General features: G+C 49.0%; 1 protein-coding gene across 3 annotated transcripts in view; it reads left to right on the plus strand.

Moving 5' to 3' along the window:
- The window catches only part of LOC118793003 (transcription factor COE3-like), a 115797-nt gene that overhangs the window by 25330 nt on the left and 73873 nt on the right, over positions 1-16594 (plus strand). For all 3 annotated transcript variants that reach the window (XM_036550923.1, XM_036550925.1, XM_036550924.1), the window contains exons 5-6: positions 2179-2252; positions 6871-6939. In XM_036550923.1, coding sequence (XP_036406816.1) covers positions 2179-2252; positions 6871-6939 — 143 coding nt within the window. The remainder of the gene's footprint in view (positions 1-2178; positions 2253-6870; positions 6940-16594) is intronic.

Raw genomic sequence — 16594 nt, forward strand, 5'->3', positions numbered from 1 at the left:
CTTCCATTGGTTCTGGGGAGTGTCCTTGTGCCAAATGAAAACGCCCTCATCTATGTTGGGGGTAAGCTACAATTCAAAAGAACTGTCAGCCATTGACCACACCTTGCTTTTTTCCCTTCTCAATGTAACGGTATAAGCTCTATTTCTGTCAGGCACTAGTCAAGGGATAATGAGTTGCTGGGGTTTTGCAGCGATAAGCCCCGTGTCTACCACTCTAGTGGCACCTCCCCTCACCCCGGCCCCCCCTGCCCCCCACATAGACCCCCAGTAGGCCCCCACGGTAACTCACACCTCTCCTTGTCAGCCTGTCAACAATCGATATGGCAACCTGCTGCTCGACAAAGCGTCAGCCCTAGAGACCAATCAATACCCTTTAATGTAGCTACAGCGGCTGCGCGCTCCTGACAATAATCCCCACAAAAACAACAACAGCAGCAGCAGCAATGGTGCGCATCCCTCAAATACTTCCCCCCTGCCTCTGAGCTTTGCGTGTGAGGCTTAACATAACCACAACCACCTCCTTCAGTTTGTTTTTTCATTTCCTGGGAGCAACCAATGCAGGAGTGTGAGTGGGGTGGGGGGGCAGGCCCTGTGACCCATCCTTTCTCACCTCCCGTGCCTTGTGAACCTTGTGTTCTGCAGTGTGAGCTTCGCACGCGGGTCACGGGACACTAAATGCAGACTTCTGTGGCCCTTCAACCTCACACCCAGGAGTATTTATTTAGTTAACAGGCAGCCTTTATACGGGATGGCAATATGTTGCTTGCATGTTACGTCTTGTATTTACACAGCTGTGCCCTTACTGGTGTGAGAGTTTGTGCAAGACACCCAGGATCTGAACTCATGACTCCACGGTCACAGGTCACGTACCTAAACAGCGCTGCTGAATTTGGTTGTACAGAGAATACATGCTTTACTCATGTTCACAACAGGAAGTTTGAAGGTGTACGAAGTGATTGGTACATGCCAGTTAAACACGAGCTCCACCCACTGATAAAAGTCTGATTAACCCCCCTCCACCCACAGTGCACAGACTTACATTTTTAGTTGTCTGTTTTTAATACTTTCCTGGTCAATGACACATATTTAAGATGGAACTACAAATACCTCCATAACCTATTTGCATTTTACTTACTCTTTACATAAAGGGCAAGGTATTTGCACTTTCATTGTTACAAGTGTTTTAAGTTCTGACAAGAGGAAACAATTTCAATACATTTGATCACAAAACAGGGTCTATTTTTCTCAAGTTTCTATTTTTCTCAGGTTTTTCTGAGGATGTTATGACTCTACAGCATACAGTGTAATTATTGGAAGGGAATGGTGTGAAAGACAGACAGAGAGAGGGAGAGAGGCATAAAATAGTTAATGACAATGCCACCTACTGGTCATTGTCCTCTCCTTCTAAGAACATGTCAAGATGTTTTGAGGAAGAAATGATATCTTTTCTTTGTAGCAGCAGCAGAATATGTTGCTTTTTCTGATAGTGTGACCTTATATGTTCAGTGGGTTTAGCACCGGGAGTTTTCCACAACAGCTGGTTTCCTCTTTGTCATGCCACCAAACCCTGACAGGTACAGCTACATCATATATATAAATATTGACCCACAACCCCTCCGCCAATAGCCCACCTCCCCCCAGCAAAACTGGAAGTTGTTAATAAAGAGAAGAGGCCTTCATGGCTGAGATCAATAATGCAGAGGAGGTCGTTATCCTAAAGGTATCGCACCCCAGGGAATTCGGTCAGCTCTGGCTGAACAACTAACTATCGAGGGAGGGGCAGCGGGGGGCTAGCAGGGGGAGCAGCCTGGCTGACCTTCACGCCTGCACCCCCTTGGGCCCAGGAGAGGTGGATAATTCAGGGCAAATGGAGGTTCTCCTGCCCTGATGATACGCAGTCATTATCCCCTGTCCTGGTGGTGGAGGGACAGCTCAGTGATGGATCCTGGGGAGGTGGCCTCATTTATGGCGACAGCCATTTCACTTGTGTTTACACCCAGAACTGATCCAGCTGGGTATGTAGGTCTGCACCTTTAAAAAGCTTGTTCTCTACTTATCTATTTGCAGTATGATTAGATTCTTATGAGCTCTGAGAAGGTGCTATCATTTTGTCATTACGTGTGCATTGGGTGACAGAAAGATAATGCTGATTGAACGGCTCGCTTTTCTCCTTTCCAGCCAATCCTGTATGAGGGGCAGGACAAAAATCCAGAGATGTGCCGCGTTCTCCTCACGCACGAGATCATGTGCAGGTGAGTCCCACTCGCCACCCTCCACGCCTGCTGTGTAATGCCCTGTCAGTATGGCATTAGAGGGTTCTGATAGCATCCTGCAGACATGGGGGGGTTATGTGTTTTATGGGCCTTGTACACACCTCTCATTCCCACACCCATTCCCAAAATCTACAGCCAACACCTGAATCCTACTTGGCCCCTGAGGTATAAAGGCTTGTGTATTATTGGCTGAATTAATGTTTTCATCATGTTAACGATGCACTTCTTTGTGTAGTGCCTTTTATGTGGTGAAAAAAAACATTAAAACATGTTGATAAAGGTCACAGTATAGCACTGGTGAGCCCAGACAACATTATGCTTACCTGTGAGTGGTGCAACACATGGCAACCACAAATGACCTGCATAAACACCGGCCACCTGGCTCGCAAATAAAGAAACAAAGAAAATCCCTGGTCACGTGACCAGTGTCAAGGCTTCGAAGCAGTCAGAGAGCGCCGTGTGGGAGACTGTGAGGAGTCCCCTCTCAGTCAGCATGGCCACGCAGGGTTTCCCCTCATTAAGGAGGTCCTGCTGGCGCTGTTTTAATGCATGCCATGTAATTATCAGCTCCCGGTGTGTGCCCCGGCTGGTTGGGTGCAGTCCCATGCAGTTCGGTGTTAATAATGCAGGAGAGGAGCGTGTGTTGGTGTTGGGTGGGTCGTGCTGGGCGCCAGGATGAGGGGTAGGGGGTTGGGGAGGGGGGTGGTTCTGCTGGGCCAAGAAGGCCCCTGCTGGAGTGCTGAAAATTGGGGGGGGGCACACCATTCATACCCCATGCCCCTGTGCTGTAAAAAGTCCCATTATTGCTATTAGTATTTACTTTCTTAGAATGGGCTCTTATTCAGAGCAACTTACTTATCTTACTTTTCTGCATATTATTACTTGTGCAACTGGATTTTTTTTAAAGTGGAGCAATTCAGTTTAAGCACCTTTAGCAAGGGTAGTGCTCAAATACTGTGTAGTGGGAGTTACGTCATTCTCCTGAGCAGGGATGGACACTGATCACTGCTGGTGCACTTGACCTCCTCCATGATGCTTCGAGTCAGAACAGGAAACAAAGAATCCCAAATAATGTAACAGTGCATATTATTCTACATATTTATTCCATGATATGGTTGATGCTGGAATCTTCATGACAGGTATGAAGCAGTTAAGCGATCTTTGCCACAGCAATCATTTCCAGGATAATAATGATAATCCGTATGAAAGCTGTCATTAGGTGATTGAGTGTAATTATTAACGATTTGGCCCTGACAAATGGCGTGTGTTCCATTTGCTAATGATGAGGAGATGAGCGGCGCTCCCTGGGCTCCCTGGAGACGTTGCGGTGATGGCCTGGGAGTCCGCCTTTACCGTTCCCCGTGCACCACCGGGACCCGAGTTCAGCAGAGTGCAGCGCAGCCTGAACGGCATGCACGCCACCCGCTCTGTCCCCAACTCCAGTTCTGCAAAATCGCCAAGTCCCCGCCACCATGGAGAAAGACAGCACACTCTAGCTATGTGACAATTAGTCCTGCTAGTCTGGTGAATGTCAGCTCTGCCGTGTTTAATATCGGTCAGCCGTACGTACATCTGGTGACAACCCCGCGCCTCACATAGATACATTTTTTCCAGACAGCAGGGACAACATGTTCCTTATGTGGCGAGTAATGGCCACTGTGAGCGGAGATGCCTGTCTCTATGATCACTCAGCCTTTGTGCGTACTTGATTTCAGAGCGTGGTTATCAACAGCCATGGTGTTAGGACTAACACACAGCTGTAAGTGACACGGGTTCAGGAGTGAGAATTTCATTGATCCACTGGCTCTGAAAACTACAGGACATCACGCACGCGTACACCTAAAGGCTCGCTTTGAATTTAGGAGTATGCATCTGCCAGAGACGGGGGGGCGTGGGGACGGACTCAGCTCCTGTCCCCGAACTTGAAACGGAACGTCCCGCAAACCAGCTGGGGGTAACGCGTCCCTATTCCCTCCTGTGGAGGTTTGTCCTTGCGGCAGCCGGTTGGCACGGAGCAGCTGGGAGAGGGAGAGTAAGTGGCGAGCAGGCACGGCGAGAGAGAGAGAGAGAACGCCGCGCGGTTTGCGGCGGCCGGCTGCCAGTCTGGCCGCCTGCTCTCGGTGAGGGCGGCTCTTCCAGCCAGCGCAGATTTCTGCATATCATTAGCTCTGGCTCCGGCACGCGGGTTCGGGGGTTTTGGTAATTACAGCACGTGTCCTCTGAAAACAAACCCTCTATCAAAATCTGTCCCCGCTTCATATCGGCCCCCTGCGGTTGGAGGCGCTTCACTGCGCACCCTGTCACCCTGACAGACGCTGAGGTGCGCGGCGTTCAGCCTGCGCGCTGTAGTGGGAATTTTCGTTACTTGTGTGTGACAAGTCAACTTGTGGGGGGGAGTCTAGCCAGGCTCACTGGCTGGGAAATCCAGAGTTAATTACCCTCAAGGTTGGCCAGACTGTGTGATGGTGGAGCAAAACTGGCACTCCAAACTTAATTCCTGCTGGAGCCTTTTTTCCTCTGTACCTTCTCTCTGAGTGCCGTGGGGTGAGCCATTTTTGGCTGTTGCTGGTTGGCTGGTTTGCACACAAGACCACCAATGGCTGGACCTAGGGGCTAGAGGGCCACCCCTGGGATCAGAGCATCCACCTGTTGTTTGGTACTTGACTTGAAAGTCATTAGTTGGTCTGGCGTTAGACTGGCCAAGCCCACGGGGGTGGGGAGGGTGGCACCATTAAGGAAGCATTATGGACGTACCGCCAAGGTTTGTTTTCGTGTCTGAGGGCCCTCTACGGTCCCCTGAGATCCCAGGCATGCTCCTGGGGTCCTGTTTGTTTATAACACCTCTCTGGCAGTTTGAGAAGACTGTCACCAACAGCCGCACTGTTGGGTTTCCAATGCTAATTGGTCTCCTGGAACCTTTGCTAATGGCCCACTCGGCTGGGGGAATAAATTATATGTGGCACGATCTATGGCAACAGTTACACACAAAAAGCAGGATGAAAAAAATATGTGTATATAGTTTTCCCTGTCTGGATATTAAACACTGTTTTGAATGATTTATAAACTCTGCTAATCTAGCATTTTGGAGCTTCTGTTTGAAGGCCATTTGTCAAATAGCAGTCTAATTCACTACAGTATAAGTGCTTATGAGAGGATAATAATTCCATTCAGGTCATATAGTTGTTGCTTTATTTGAATAAGAAGAACAAAAGAACACAATTACCTTTACGTTCTATTTAAACTATTGAATCAAAAGATGACAAAAGCTTTCTCTGGCCATTGCAGCACCCCACTAGTTTCGCACATAAAGGGAGTTTGATTTTGAAAAAGAATGCAGGCCTGTGGGTTGGCAGAAGCTGAATTTGTATGTTATGCCATCACACGCGGCAGTTGTGTCTTTACCACCGCTTCACTGACAAATTTTGTGCAATACTCTCTCTGGTCTTTTATATGGCTATATTTGTATCAGGAACGGCGGTCAGGTTGTCAGGATGTCTGGGAGGCGAGCGTGGGGGGCTTTGCAGGAGCAGATGTATGAGGCGCGCTCTGCGGGTGGTCTTTGATGTGCGAGCGGCGCCGGCCGCGCGATGCACCTCAGGATGGCATGCGCCTGCACGTTTGGCTGCTATTGCTGCTTCGCGCGTTCGAGCGCCGTGACCGCGTCCGGCCGCACTTGTGTGGCATGCCCCGGGGCCGACAGGCATGCCACTGCATGGTTTTGGGGGGGTGGCGTTAACGGGCAGGGCAGGGGAAGGGGACAGAGGACTCTGCTGCGGGGCGCCTCTGGGTGGCGTCCAAACTGTCAACAGCTCGCGGGGTGACCTTGGCCAGTCCGAAGCCCAGCTGGCCAGCTGGACGGGAGGAGACAGAGGGCGGAGCGGCCGGCGTCCCCCCTGCAACTGGGCAATGTTGCCACACTGTTGCGGAAACGTTGTGATGATGTTATGCGTTAGCGTGACGACATCAGTCCCTCCTCTCCCAGGAAGGTCGACACAAATGTTGAGATCCCAGCCGAGTGAGCAGGGAAAGTCACAGGACTGATTTGGGAGTGCGTATTTTACACTCCCTCCGAGTCCAGCAAGAAATATCTAAAGCAAAAAATAGTAATAATACTTGAAAAAAATGTGGAACTTCATTCCTATCATGAATTAACAGTAGAAAAAAGGTTTGTCAATTAACATATCTGGTATATTAAATACATTCACCATATACAAATATATTGGAAGATGTATAACATTATGCTACAGCTGGCAGCATATAATTTTAATATATTATTTTTATTTTTTGAAAGAAATAATAAAAGTGCATGTTTTGTAAGAATACTTTTTTCATTGCAGTGCACCTGCAAGTAGAGGTGGTTCAGTGCTCTTAACAGGTGAAATTAATAGAGATTAGTAGCATTTTGTTAACTATCACTTCTGCCATAAAGTATATACTTCCTGAAAAAAATCTGATCTGATTCGTTAATCTTGTTGATTAATTAATTAATCATGGGATTTGGTTGTGGGATCTGGCAAGGGTTTTTGATTGGAGGGCTGGTCTGGGAGACCTTGCATGGAGATGCGGGTTAGTGAGTTTTGCTGTTTTTGTGTTTCAGTCGGTGCTGTGACAAGAAGAGCTGTGGGAACCGCAATGAGACCCCGTCCGACCCGGTCATCATCGACAGGTAAGGCCACCTGGTCCTCACACGCTTCCTGCTCCGCCACGGCCACTCCCCAAAGAGGGAACCGTCAGCTCTCCACCAATCAGTGACCTCAAACACTGGAAGAAAAACTACTGTGGCTCTGGTGTGACATCATAAAGGTGGAGTGGGTGCTTATGTCTGATTGGCTACCGTGCCCTCTGCAGTACACTAACCAGTCCTCCCTTATTGTGACTGGTATGTGAACACAAACTCGACTATGATACAATCATTTACCAGCTCCATGGTTTACATCTGAGCTACAGCACCAAGGCCATTCATTGCAATCAGAATGGTAGCCCATGAAGACTTCATTCATCTGCTTTCATTAATAAATGAGATTTAAATCAGCAGGCTAAGTAGCAGAACTGCCCTACACACACCTCTATCCATTAACTGTCATTCACACAGCCTAGCCATACCACTTAATAGTGTACTTCCTGTTTCTCCATATATTAGCGCATACTCAGTGCAGTTATGGATCCATAAGTGTCTGAAGTAGTCAGCACTGGGAACCTCCGTGCCCTTTTCTGTCTCAGCAGTCCAACTGTGCTCATGTGTAAAAGAAAACTCCACTGATCAATACATAAGGGCCTTTTTAACTGACACACTGAGTAATCAAAGCCCGCCCAGGGCTTGGCGAGCCTTTTCTTAATGCCCTCACTTTTAATTGCGGCAAGCGGCACGAAACATGACCGTGCTGTACAGCGCTGGCTTCACGTCTGGAGGAGGAAGTGAAGGATTTTAGGGGACCGCATTTTGCACGTGTTACAGCTGGCTTTGGGGCCGTGACTTAGGGCCTGATAGCCAAGCCCTCACGTGACGCCTTTGTGCACCTCCCAGCTGAAAAGCATGGTCAGCTTGTAGGCTACTCTCACAGAGTATCCGTTACTGTTACTGTTGAAAGCACCAATGCTGTGTTGATACCGTGTCACATGTTACAGGTATCAGTTTCATAGCCACACATGTGGTATTTTTCAGATCTATGGACACTGCAGTTATCTCTGCAGTGCAACGATCAGTACTTATAGAAATGCATGTACCGTCCCCACTGCACAAAAGAAACATACAGATCCATGTTTGGTGAGGGTAAAGCTTGGAGCGTTTGATCAGTAAGCATGCATGTGCCCATTTAAGTCTACAGGGGTAACTTTGATTATGCCACATGTTCAGGCTACAGGGGTTTAAGGCTAAGGCTGCTGGGAATTTCCTGGCCTGGGTGGTGGCTTGCTGTTCTTCTGCATTCCCCTCTTCCCAGCTCAGCAGAGGTCGGATCATTGAAAAGGTGGGTGGCCTCCAAGGGCGTGAGGGTCATTACCAAAAACGTGTTGGCCTGTTGGCCTTGGAGGGAGACCAGAGTATGAGAGTGAGAGGAGCCAGAACTGGCGACCCTCCCTCCTCTACACTGGCCAAGCCCCCAACACACACATTCACACACACACACACACACACACACACACACACACACACACACACACACACACACACACTCTGCCTCCACCTCTCTCCCCCAAAGTCTTCTCATCTCTTGTTGCTGTGGTAGGCCCTGTAGCATCTGATTGGTGTGAAGGATCAGACTCTGCAGAGGTCAAGTCACCTCTGAGCTGTGTGTGTGTGTCTGTGTGTGTGAGTGTTTGATGTGCTTGGAGGAATGTGCTCCATAAGGCACATGGCACCTCATCCGGTTCCTGTTCGCGAGTGAACCCATGTGTGACACCCCCCCCTACCTTGTGTGCTTGTCAGGCTGCCCAAGCACTGCCCGAATAGTGAGGTGGAGATATTTGCGGACCCCTTGCTGTTACCAAGATGGATTTTCAGACCTGTGGCACTGTGCACCAGGGTGACTTACAACCCCTGTTGCTGGACAGTTTGTGATTCCTATTGTTTGGTCATTCACAACTGAAATTTTGACACCTCTCTCAGTGTTACCAAAGGGCATAGTGCTACAGGTTAAGGCGGCTGGTTCAGAATTTATCCTTTTTTCCTTAGAAGAGCCAAACAAACTTCTAAAAACACACTAAAGCAATCTTGGAAGCAGGTAGCAGCACGAATGCAGGTTGAAGAAGGTATGGCTGGAATTCAAACATTATATTCAAGCCCACAACCTTCCGCCTCTGTGTCCAGAGCCCTACTCATGTGCCGCACCACCAACACCCGTAGTATCCATCCCAAATGCACCTCACCATTGCTGCCCAGCATAACCTGTAGGCTCCCACATCCACCCTGTCTTTGTAGTCCAATAGGAATTGTTAGTTGGATAGTCACACCCCTCAGCTACCTGTCTCCCTCCCATGGGGGGGGGGGGGGGGGGGGGGGGCTTGGAGAAGCCTGCCCCCCTCATTATCACACCCAAAACAATTCCAGCACATTTACGGTGGAGGGCAGAGGGCTCTAATTTAGGGTGGGCCTGTTCATACGAACGCATTTTAGTTCCCTATTAAGGCGGGCGGCATTTATGGGCGCTGGGCTCTTTAAACCGACCGTAAATCAGCCTGGCGGAGGAGGCTGGCGGCCCCCGATGCAAATTACGACCATCACCCGTCTCCGTAAAGCGGCTAATGACCGGGATTCATCGCCCCGCTCGCCGCCGATGTTTTTCGATGAAGCACGGCTCTGTAAATCAGCCCCACCCTTGCGCCTGGTCCCTACACACACACACAAGCACGCACGCTTGCATGCACTCACACATACGTGCGCGCACACACACACACACGCTTGCATGCCCTCACACATACGTGTGCACACACATACACACGCGCATGCACGCACACACAGACACACACACACACACACACTCCTCTTCCTGTCACTGTGGTCCTCCTTTAATCCCTCTCACCCCCTTTTTGCTTTTTACCTCAGTCACCCTTATTGTCTTCTTCCCTTTGTATTTAGTCAGCATGATGTTGTTCTGCCTTACCGGCTGAATACACTTTTGATTGTAAAGTGGTCACCGAAGATTTTACAGCTCTTTACGTATCCTCTAGTTCATCCAAAATAGGCTGTGCTTGTCACAGTCCTGGGGGGGGGGGGGCACAGACCTGCATGGTTACACCTGTAGTTACCTTTCAATCAGCAGCTAGCTTACACCTGTAACAGGTGCTCTCCAAGCAGTGACACCATTTAAACACCTATGAGATGCTGCAAACAGAAAATGAATGAACCCTGTGGCATTACAGCCCTGGAAATACCCATCACCCCCTTGTGAGCAGTAGACATGTGTGAAAAAGCCCAGCTCATTTGAGAAGTGCGTGTACAATACATTGGAAGAGTGACAGCATCTGCGGTTCCTGTTGGTCCCCAACAGACATATTGTAGTGCAGCCTGTTCCCTCTCCCTCAGGTACTACTACAAAAGATGTCAAAATGTGTCATTTAAGACCTGAAATGACCCAGGCCCTGGAGAGAAGGGAAGGCATAGAGGGTTGGAAAGACAACATAACCAAAGTGTTGTAATCCAATGCTGTCCCCCCTTCCCCCCCACACACACCCACACCCTTGTGGAGGCAAGTAGAGAGTGACGTCGGCCTCAGTGAAGTATTAGCAGCCGGGTTTAGAACAGGTGTCATTACAAGCTAATATTGCAATTAGATGGCCTGGCGAGCTCCCTCAGTGTGGCCATAAATTCCCTGCTGCTGTCATACGCTAACGGGGGCCCTTGTCTAATTGCCCCGATATGGATGCCCCTCCCCACCCCCCCTCCTCCCCCCCCGGCCTCACCCACCAGCCTTAATGTGCTTTGGGACAGAGCACATCTCTAAACCTTGCCGTGTTGAAGTCATTGGTGGGGGACGGGGTAGGGGTGGCGGAGGCGGATTTGTGACTCGTCCTCTAGGGTATCCGACAGCCTCCGTGGGGAGGTCTGCCTTATCAGGTTGTCAATCACCCATACAGGCCCCGGCCACAGCTCGCTGGGCACAGACACGCCCCCTCCTTCAGCAGGGAGGAGGGGCCAGAGGTGAGGTGAGAAGAGGGGCTAGAGAGTGGGTGTGAGGGCTGATTGTGTGTGTGGGGGGGTGGGGGGGGTGCTGTCACACAAGGCTTGTGACGACTGACAAACAGAGAGGAAGGCCACTGGGGATGAATGAGACCTGCTGACGCAGCACAAGTGAGCAACCTGAACATCACTTCTGAGCCGAATTATAACACTTACCGAGGACTCTAACCAATCATCAACAAAGGCACCCGCGGCCCGGGAGTGAAACCTCTGAGAAGGCTTTGGAATAGGTCTGAATCAGGAGAGAGATATTTCAACTGCACCCTTTACTTCAATAAATACCCAGCTGGATAAACAGGATGACATGTAACATGTTAGCCATGTGAGTCCCCCTGCATGAGGGGAGTCTGCTAAGCACATCAATTATTCATCATCATCAGCAGATGCAATAAGAATCAAAAGCATGGGTTTTAGCTGCAGCACATTTATGTCCATATACGTTATTCTGCATAGGCCAGGGTTCTGCTGGATGTGGTGCCTGCAGACACTTATGCAGTGCATTCGTAATCGCAGGTGGCAGAGGTATCACTAAGGTGCCGTTTATGCCCCAGGGTCTGTGTTAGGTGGGAAGGTGTGCATTTTAACTGTTCTAATAAAAAGCCTTTTCCTTGTGAGTATGTCGTTGAATCTGGCCAGGATGGAGAGAGTTAGAGAGGGAGGGCAGGGGAGGGTTGAGGCGAGGGGGTGAGGGGAGATTGAGGGGGGGGGTGTGTGTGTGGGGGGAGGGGGGTTGTGGGTGTTGCAGAAGGCTCCTAGGACCCCTCTAAGCCATTGCTGCCTATTGATCGCAGGCCAGCCCCGTCGGAGCCGGCGAGATTAAGAGTATGGATTTGCAATAAAAGGAGGGCATTACTCGACAGCCCGGACAAAACTGGAAAAAAGCAAAAATGATGAGGTCCTGGAAGTGGGATGACTCAGAGAGAGGGTGGGAGGGGTTACAGCAGGGGGCGGGCACTGTTACGCTTTGGAATTGGTTACATTATGGGGACAAGTTAAAGCACAGCTGGGGTATACTTAGGGCACGCTATACTGGGGCAAAATAAGGCACTAGCAAAATAAATCCATGCATGAAATATTAACAGTACTAAATGATTGAATACATTTTTCAAAATGTTTATTGCAAAATATATTGAGTGCTGTTGTTTTGTGCATTTTGCAAAAATATCATAATGCAGTGTATTACTGTAGAATATCATATGCTAAAATACATGTGCTTTTTGTACATTGATTGATTGTTTTATATTTGGGGGGGCTGTGTGTTATGGGATGAGAGGTCCTGAGGATGGTGAGGGGGAGGCGCAGTGATGCAGACTCGGGGCGGAGCCTGTGTGCTCCTGCAGGTGGCCGGGACAGCTCAGTTAAGGCGTCCTGTTCCTCCAGGGCGACGCCCTCTGGTCAGCTCAGCCCAGCTTTCAGGAATGAGAGGCAGGGCGTTCAGGGGGAGGCACGGCGCGCCGAAACCGTGCTGCACGGGTACAGGCCACAGTGGTACTGGGGGAGTGGGAGTGAAAGGGGGCTAGAGGCTTCTGCACTTTCCCTACCCGCTCAGTGCAGCGGGCCGAATTACCTGCTCCACACTGAAACACTATGATCGCGTTTCAACACCCCATCAATGTTTTGTGTTTTGGCCATGAGGAGGCCAAGCCCACCTAGACACTGACCATTCCCTTAATTCTATCGTTTTCTTGACAGCCCGTCATTTATCTTACTGCTCAGGTCAGGACTGTATTGTTTGTGAACGGGGAGAAACCTGCGCTGAGTGTTTTAGGTACTCCTTGTGGGGAGCATCGAGGATTGTTGACACGCCCTTTCTGTCAGCCTCTCTGTCCCTCCTGTCCCTCCTGGCTCATTAGCATGCAGAGGCTTCGCCGTGTCACTGTGGTCAGACAGGGACCATCGCAGATCACCTGGGCCGCCAATCGATGGCTTATGATGTACTGCCACTCCACATAGTACCCAACATCCACTCTGCAGTGTAGCGTAGTGCCAATACACACATATACACATACACTGTGCACACACCGCACGCACATAAGCGAAAATGTGTGTGTGTGTGTGGATGTATGTGTGTGCATGTGTGTGTGCGTGTGTGTGTGTGCGCGCGCGTGTGTGTGTGTGTGTGTGTGAAAGTGGAGAAATGACCTTCAGGAACAGCATGGGGGTGTGAGCCGGGGGGATGAGGGATATCGTTCAGTGCCGTGCAGCTACTCCCCTCCACCCCGGTTCGGAAAGGTGTCCTTTTACAGCCTCCAACACTGCAGGTCCTCAAATAGAAACCCGTCATGACCGCAACCACAGCCCCTCCCTCCCGCCAGATCAAATGATGGCCTTCGGGGCGGAGTGAGGAGTAAATAAGGATATACGCCAATGTCACCTCTCATTAACGCACACACCCGAGACCCGCTGTTTTAAAACACATCTGATGTTCTCCTGCGCTTTCTAAGCCTGTGTTGACGTATACAGAAAGTAAGCCCCAACAAAAACCCGATACCTGACTGTTACCTGCTCTGTGAAAGCTGCCATAGGACAGAAATTCCCAAAGAGCTTACCCTTATGGTGGATGCTACTGGATGATTGACTAAGCAGATACCAGGTACAGTACCAGTGAAAAGTTTGGACACACCTGATTTAGATAATGGGAAACATGCATTCAAAGACATTTTGATTTAAGACTTTTGCCTGAAATTTTTTTCTTAGACAAATATAAATATTGAAGTTGATGCCTATGCATAGATTTCTTTCCAAAAAGATGTAACTTAAAAAAAAACATTTTTGGCTATTTTGAAGATAGTTCTGATTTGTTTATAACACCTTTTTGGTCACTGCATAATTCCATTGTGTTATTTCATCATTTTCATACCTTTACTGTTATTCTAAAATGTGGAAAATAGTAAAAATAAAAAAAAAGTCTGTCAAAACTGTTGACTGGTACTGGAGTTGTGTACAGTAGTGTAAGTAACTCTTACTTTAGCACAATGCCTAAAAAGGGTGATGTAGACATCACAAAATATATCGGAGGTGGAGATGGGGAGAAGGTGGGATAATGGAGGATTGGAGATGGAGAGATACTGGGAATAATTGGCTGGAGATACACATCATATACTGTAGGGGTTATGTGTGATATATACCCCATAACTGGTATATATGATTTTTATGCTCATTTCTGTCTGTTTGAAGTGAGAGGATTGCCTTGAAATGGTTTCCTAAATCTTTGTTTAAATCAATGTGAGGGAGATTAATAAGAAGAACATGCAAAAAGATTGGATTGTTAATGCTCAAGAGTATAGCTTGTACTTACTGATGTTGAAACTCATCAAAACCCCGGTCGCATACACTTCTGTGATCTGAACATTTCAGAACAAATCTAATGAATTTGAGAAGGACGGCCTCTGCGACTTCTTCATGCTGTCTGTACTTGGGGGCTGCCCAAAACTTGACAATACATTTCAGCTTCAAACATGGAGTCGCCTTCCCAGGGGCCCGTGGAGCTGTGAACAAAGGCGTTCAAAAACAGGGCTTTTTTGTTTTCCGGGATCAATGCTGTGCAGATGCTGTGCTGATCTTTAAATCATCTGGATGGCCTGCCCCATTCATCAGGCATACCGTGCGGCCAATCCACGCATGGCAAAGATCGGCAAATCTTCACGGCATCTGCTCAGCGCTGCTCCACACACACACACACGCACAAACACACACACACAAACAAGCCCACAGTCAGAGTCCCTAAAGGGAAGGGTCCTCAGCTGCAAGATGTGACAAAACTGGTGATTTTCACCAGTGGGTGGGAAGCCAGAGACAAATGCACTCTTTTACAGCAGGAATAGAACAGTATCAGTATTACAGAACTACTAATCTGCTTTCCAGCACTTAGCCTAGAGCTCTACTCACACTTAAGCTTCAGAGACACCTTTTAGCTCCCTGGAAAAGTGTCTTACAGCAATCTATATTGGCTAATATAGAGAAAGTGATATATAATATTGAAATATAATTGCATTGAAATGGCAACATTGTATCATAATTATGTAATTTCTAAATGTAATATTAATAATATATCAGTATTTCTGCTATTATTAGTACAACTACCAATATTAAGAAGAATTTTGCTTTTGTACACTACTGATCAACTTTATTGTACCTCATTCAAGATAATAATGATGAGAAATGAGAAAAGGGTGACAGGTAATTCTTATAGGCCTGGAATCAGATAGTCATGAGTTACTGATGCTTTTCACAGCCAAAAGATGGCGACTGGAAGCACCATATCAGAATTGCCAACCCAGCATTACCAAAACCACGCACCCATGCATGGGGCCTGTAGATAGGCTATGGAATTAGCCATGCATCAGTTTCAATGGGCCCACACTGAATGTGTTTATAAGCTGCCATAAGGCTCACAGGCAAGTGAAGGCTCACAGGCAAGGGAAGAAAAGGTCTTTGGAGGCAATAGGATGTCAAGGGGGAAATTTGTCTATCATTTGTCTTGGAACTGAAACCCCAGGATGGGACCTGGCATCACACGGCCTGCTGCATGAGGCTGCTGCTGCAAAGCCAGGGCCTCGAGTTGACCCTTTGGCCCGAGGAGGAGTGATGTAATCTGGGGTGGAGGGGGTGGTGTGTGCAGGTGGCCCGCGAGCTCTGGCTCCAGCAGAATCTCATCTCATTGCGTCATTCATGATTTTATGGCTGGCGCTTGGAACGGCCAACTGAAACTCTTGGCCTGAGTTTTATGCTCTCATGGAACTGACATAGGTGCCTTTTGAGTTTGCACGTTTTATTTATGAATAATAGAGTGTGTGGCTCCAGTTGATCACTGGCATAGGAGTGTTGAGACTGCAGCGTCAGTACAGGGGAGCTTCACTGAGGCTCCCCCAATGGAGGGGACCCATCAATCCCCATCCAGAGACCGCTGTCTATCCTGTATTAAGCACACAGCAAGTGTGGTGGTGGGATATAATGTGTTTTTGGATGCAGAGGTTCCAAGTAACTGAGCTTCTGCTGTGCTGGGGGTCTTCACGTGCCACTCTCACCCCTCCACTCAAAAAGATGAACCCCACCCTTCTTCTGTAACCCCCTTCCTCCTCGTTCCTTTGGAAACCGCATCCGTGGTGTTCTGTTACCTCGCCTCTGTACCTGATTGCAGCACCCAGCCCCCCCCCCCCCCCCACACACACACACACACACACACACACACCGCCCCCCTTAGTCACCACCAACCTCCATCTCTGTTCTCAATCACCCGAGTGCTGCGTGAATTAAGAACACAGCGATAATCCTAGCCCCCCCCACACACCCCCACCATCTTAATCAAGAGCGAGTACGCCGGCACTAATTAAGATAGCCCATCAGCAGACCGCCTCCCACCTGACAGACGCGGAAAGCAGAGAGCCAATTCCGCCACCAGATAACGAGCTCTCTGCCACTGCGAATTTCCCTTTTTTCCTCTCCTGTTTCCTTTCCTTTCCATGCCGCCGATCCTCGCTGCTCTCATGGTGAACCTCCCAGCTTCCGATCGCGTTGTTTTCCCATTGGCTGCTTCTCAAACCCCAACAGCTAGGCGGAGCCTTTGTCCCAAAGTCTCAACACCCGAGTGCTATTGTGACCGCTGACCGGCCGGCCTGCTGACCGTTACCTCAACACCCCCCTGCCT

This window comes from Megalops cyprinoides, chromosome 18 (genome assembly GCF_013368585.1).
Source record: "Megalops cyprinoides isolate fMegCyp1 chromosome 18, fMegCyp1.pri, whole genome shotgun sequence".
NCBI lineage: Eukaryota > Metazoa > Chordata > Actinopteri > Elopiformes > Megalopidae > Megalops > Megalops cyprinoides.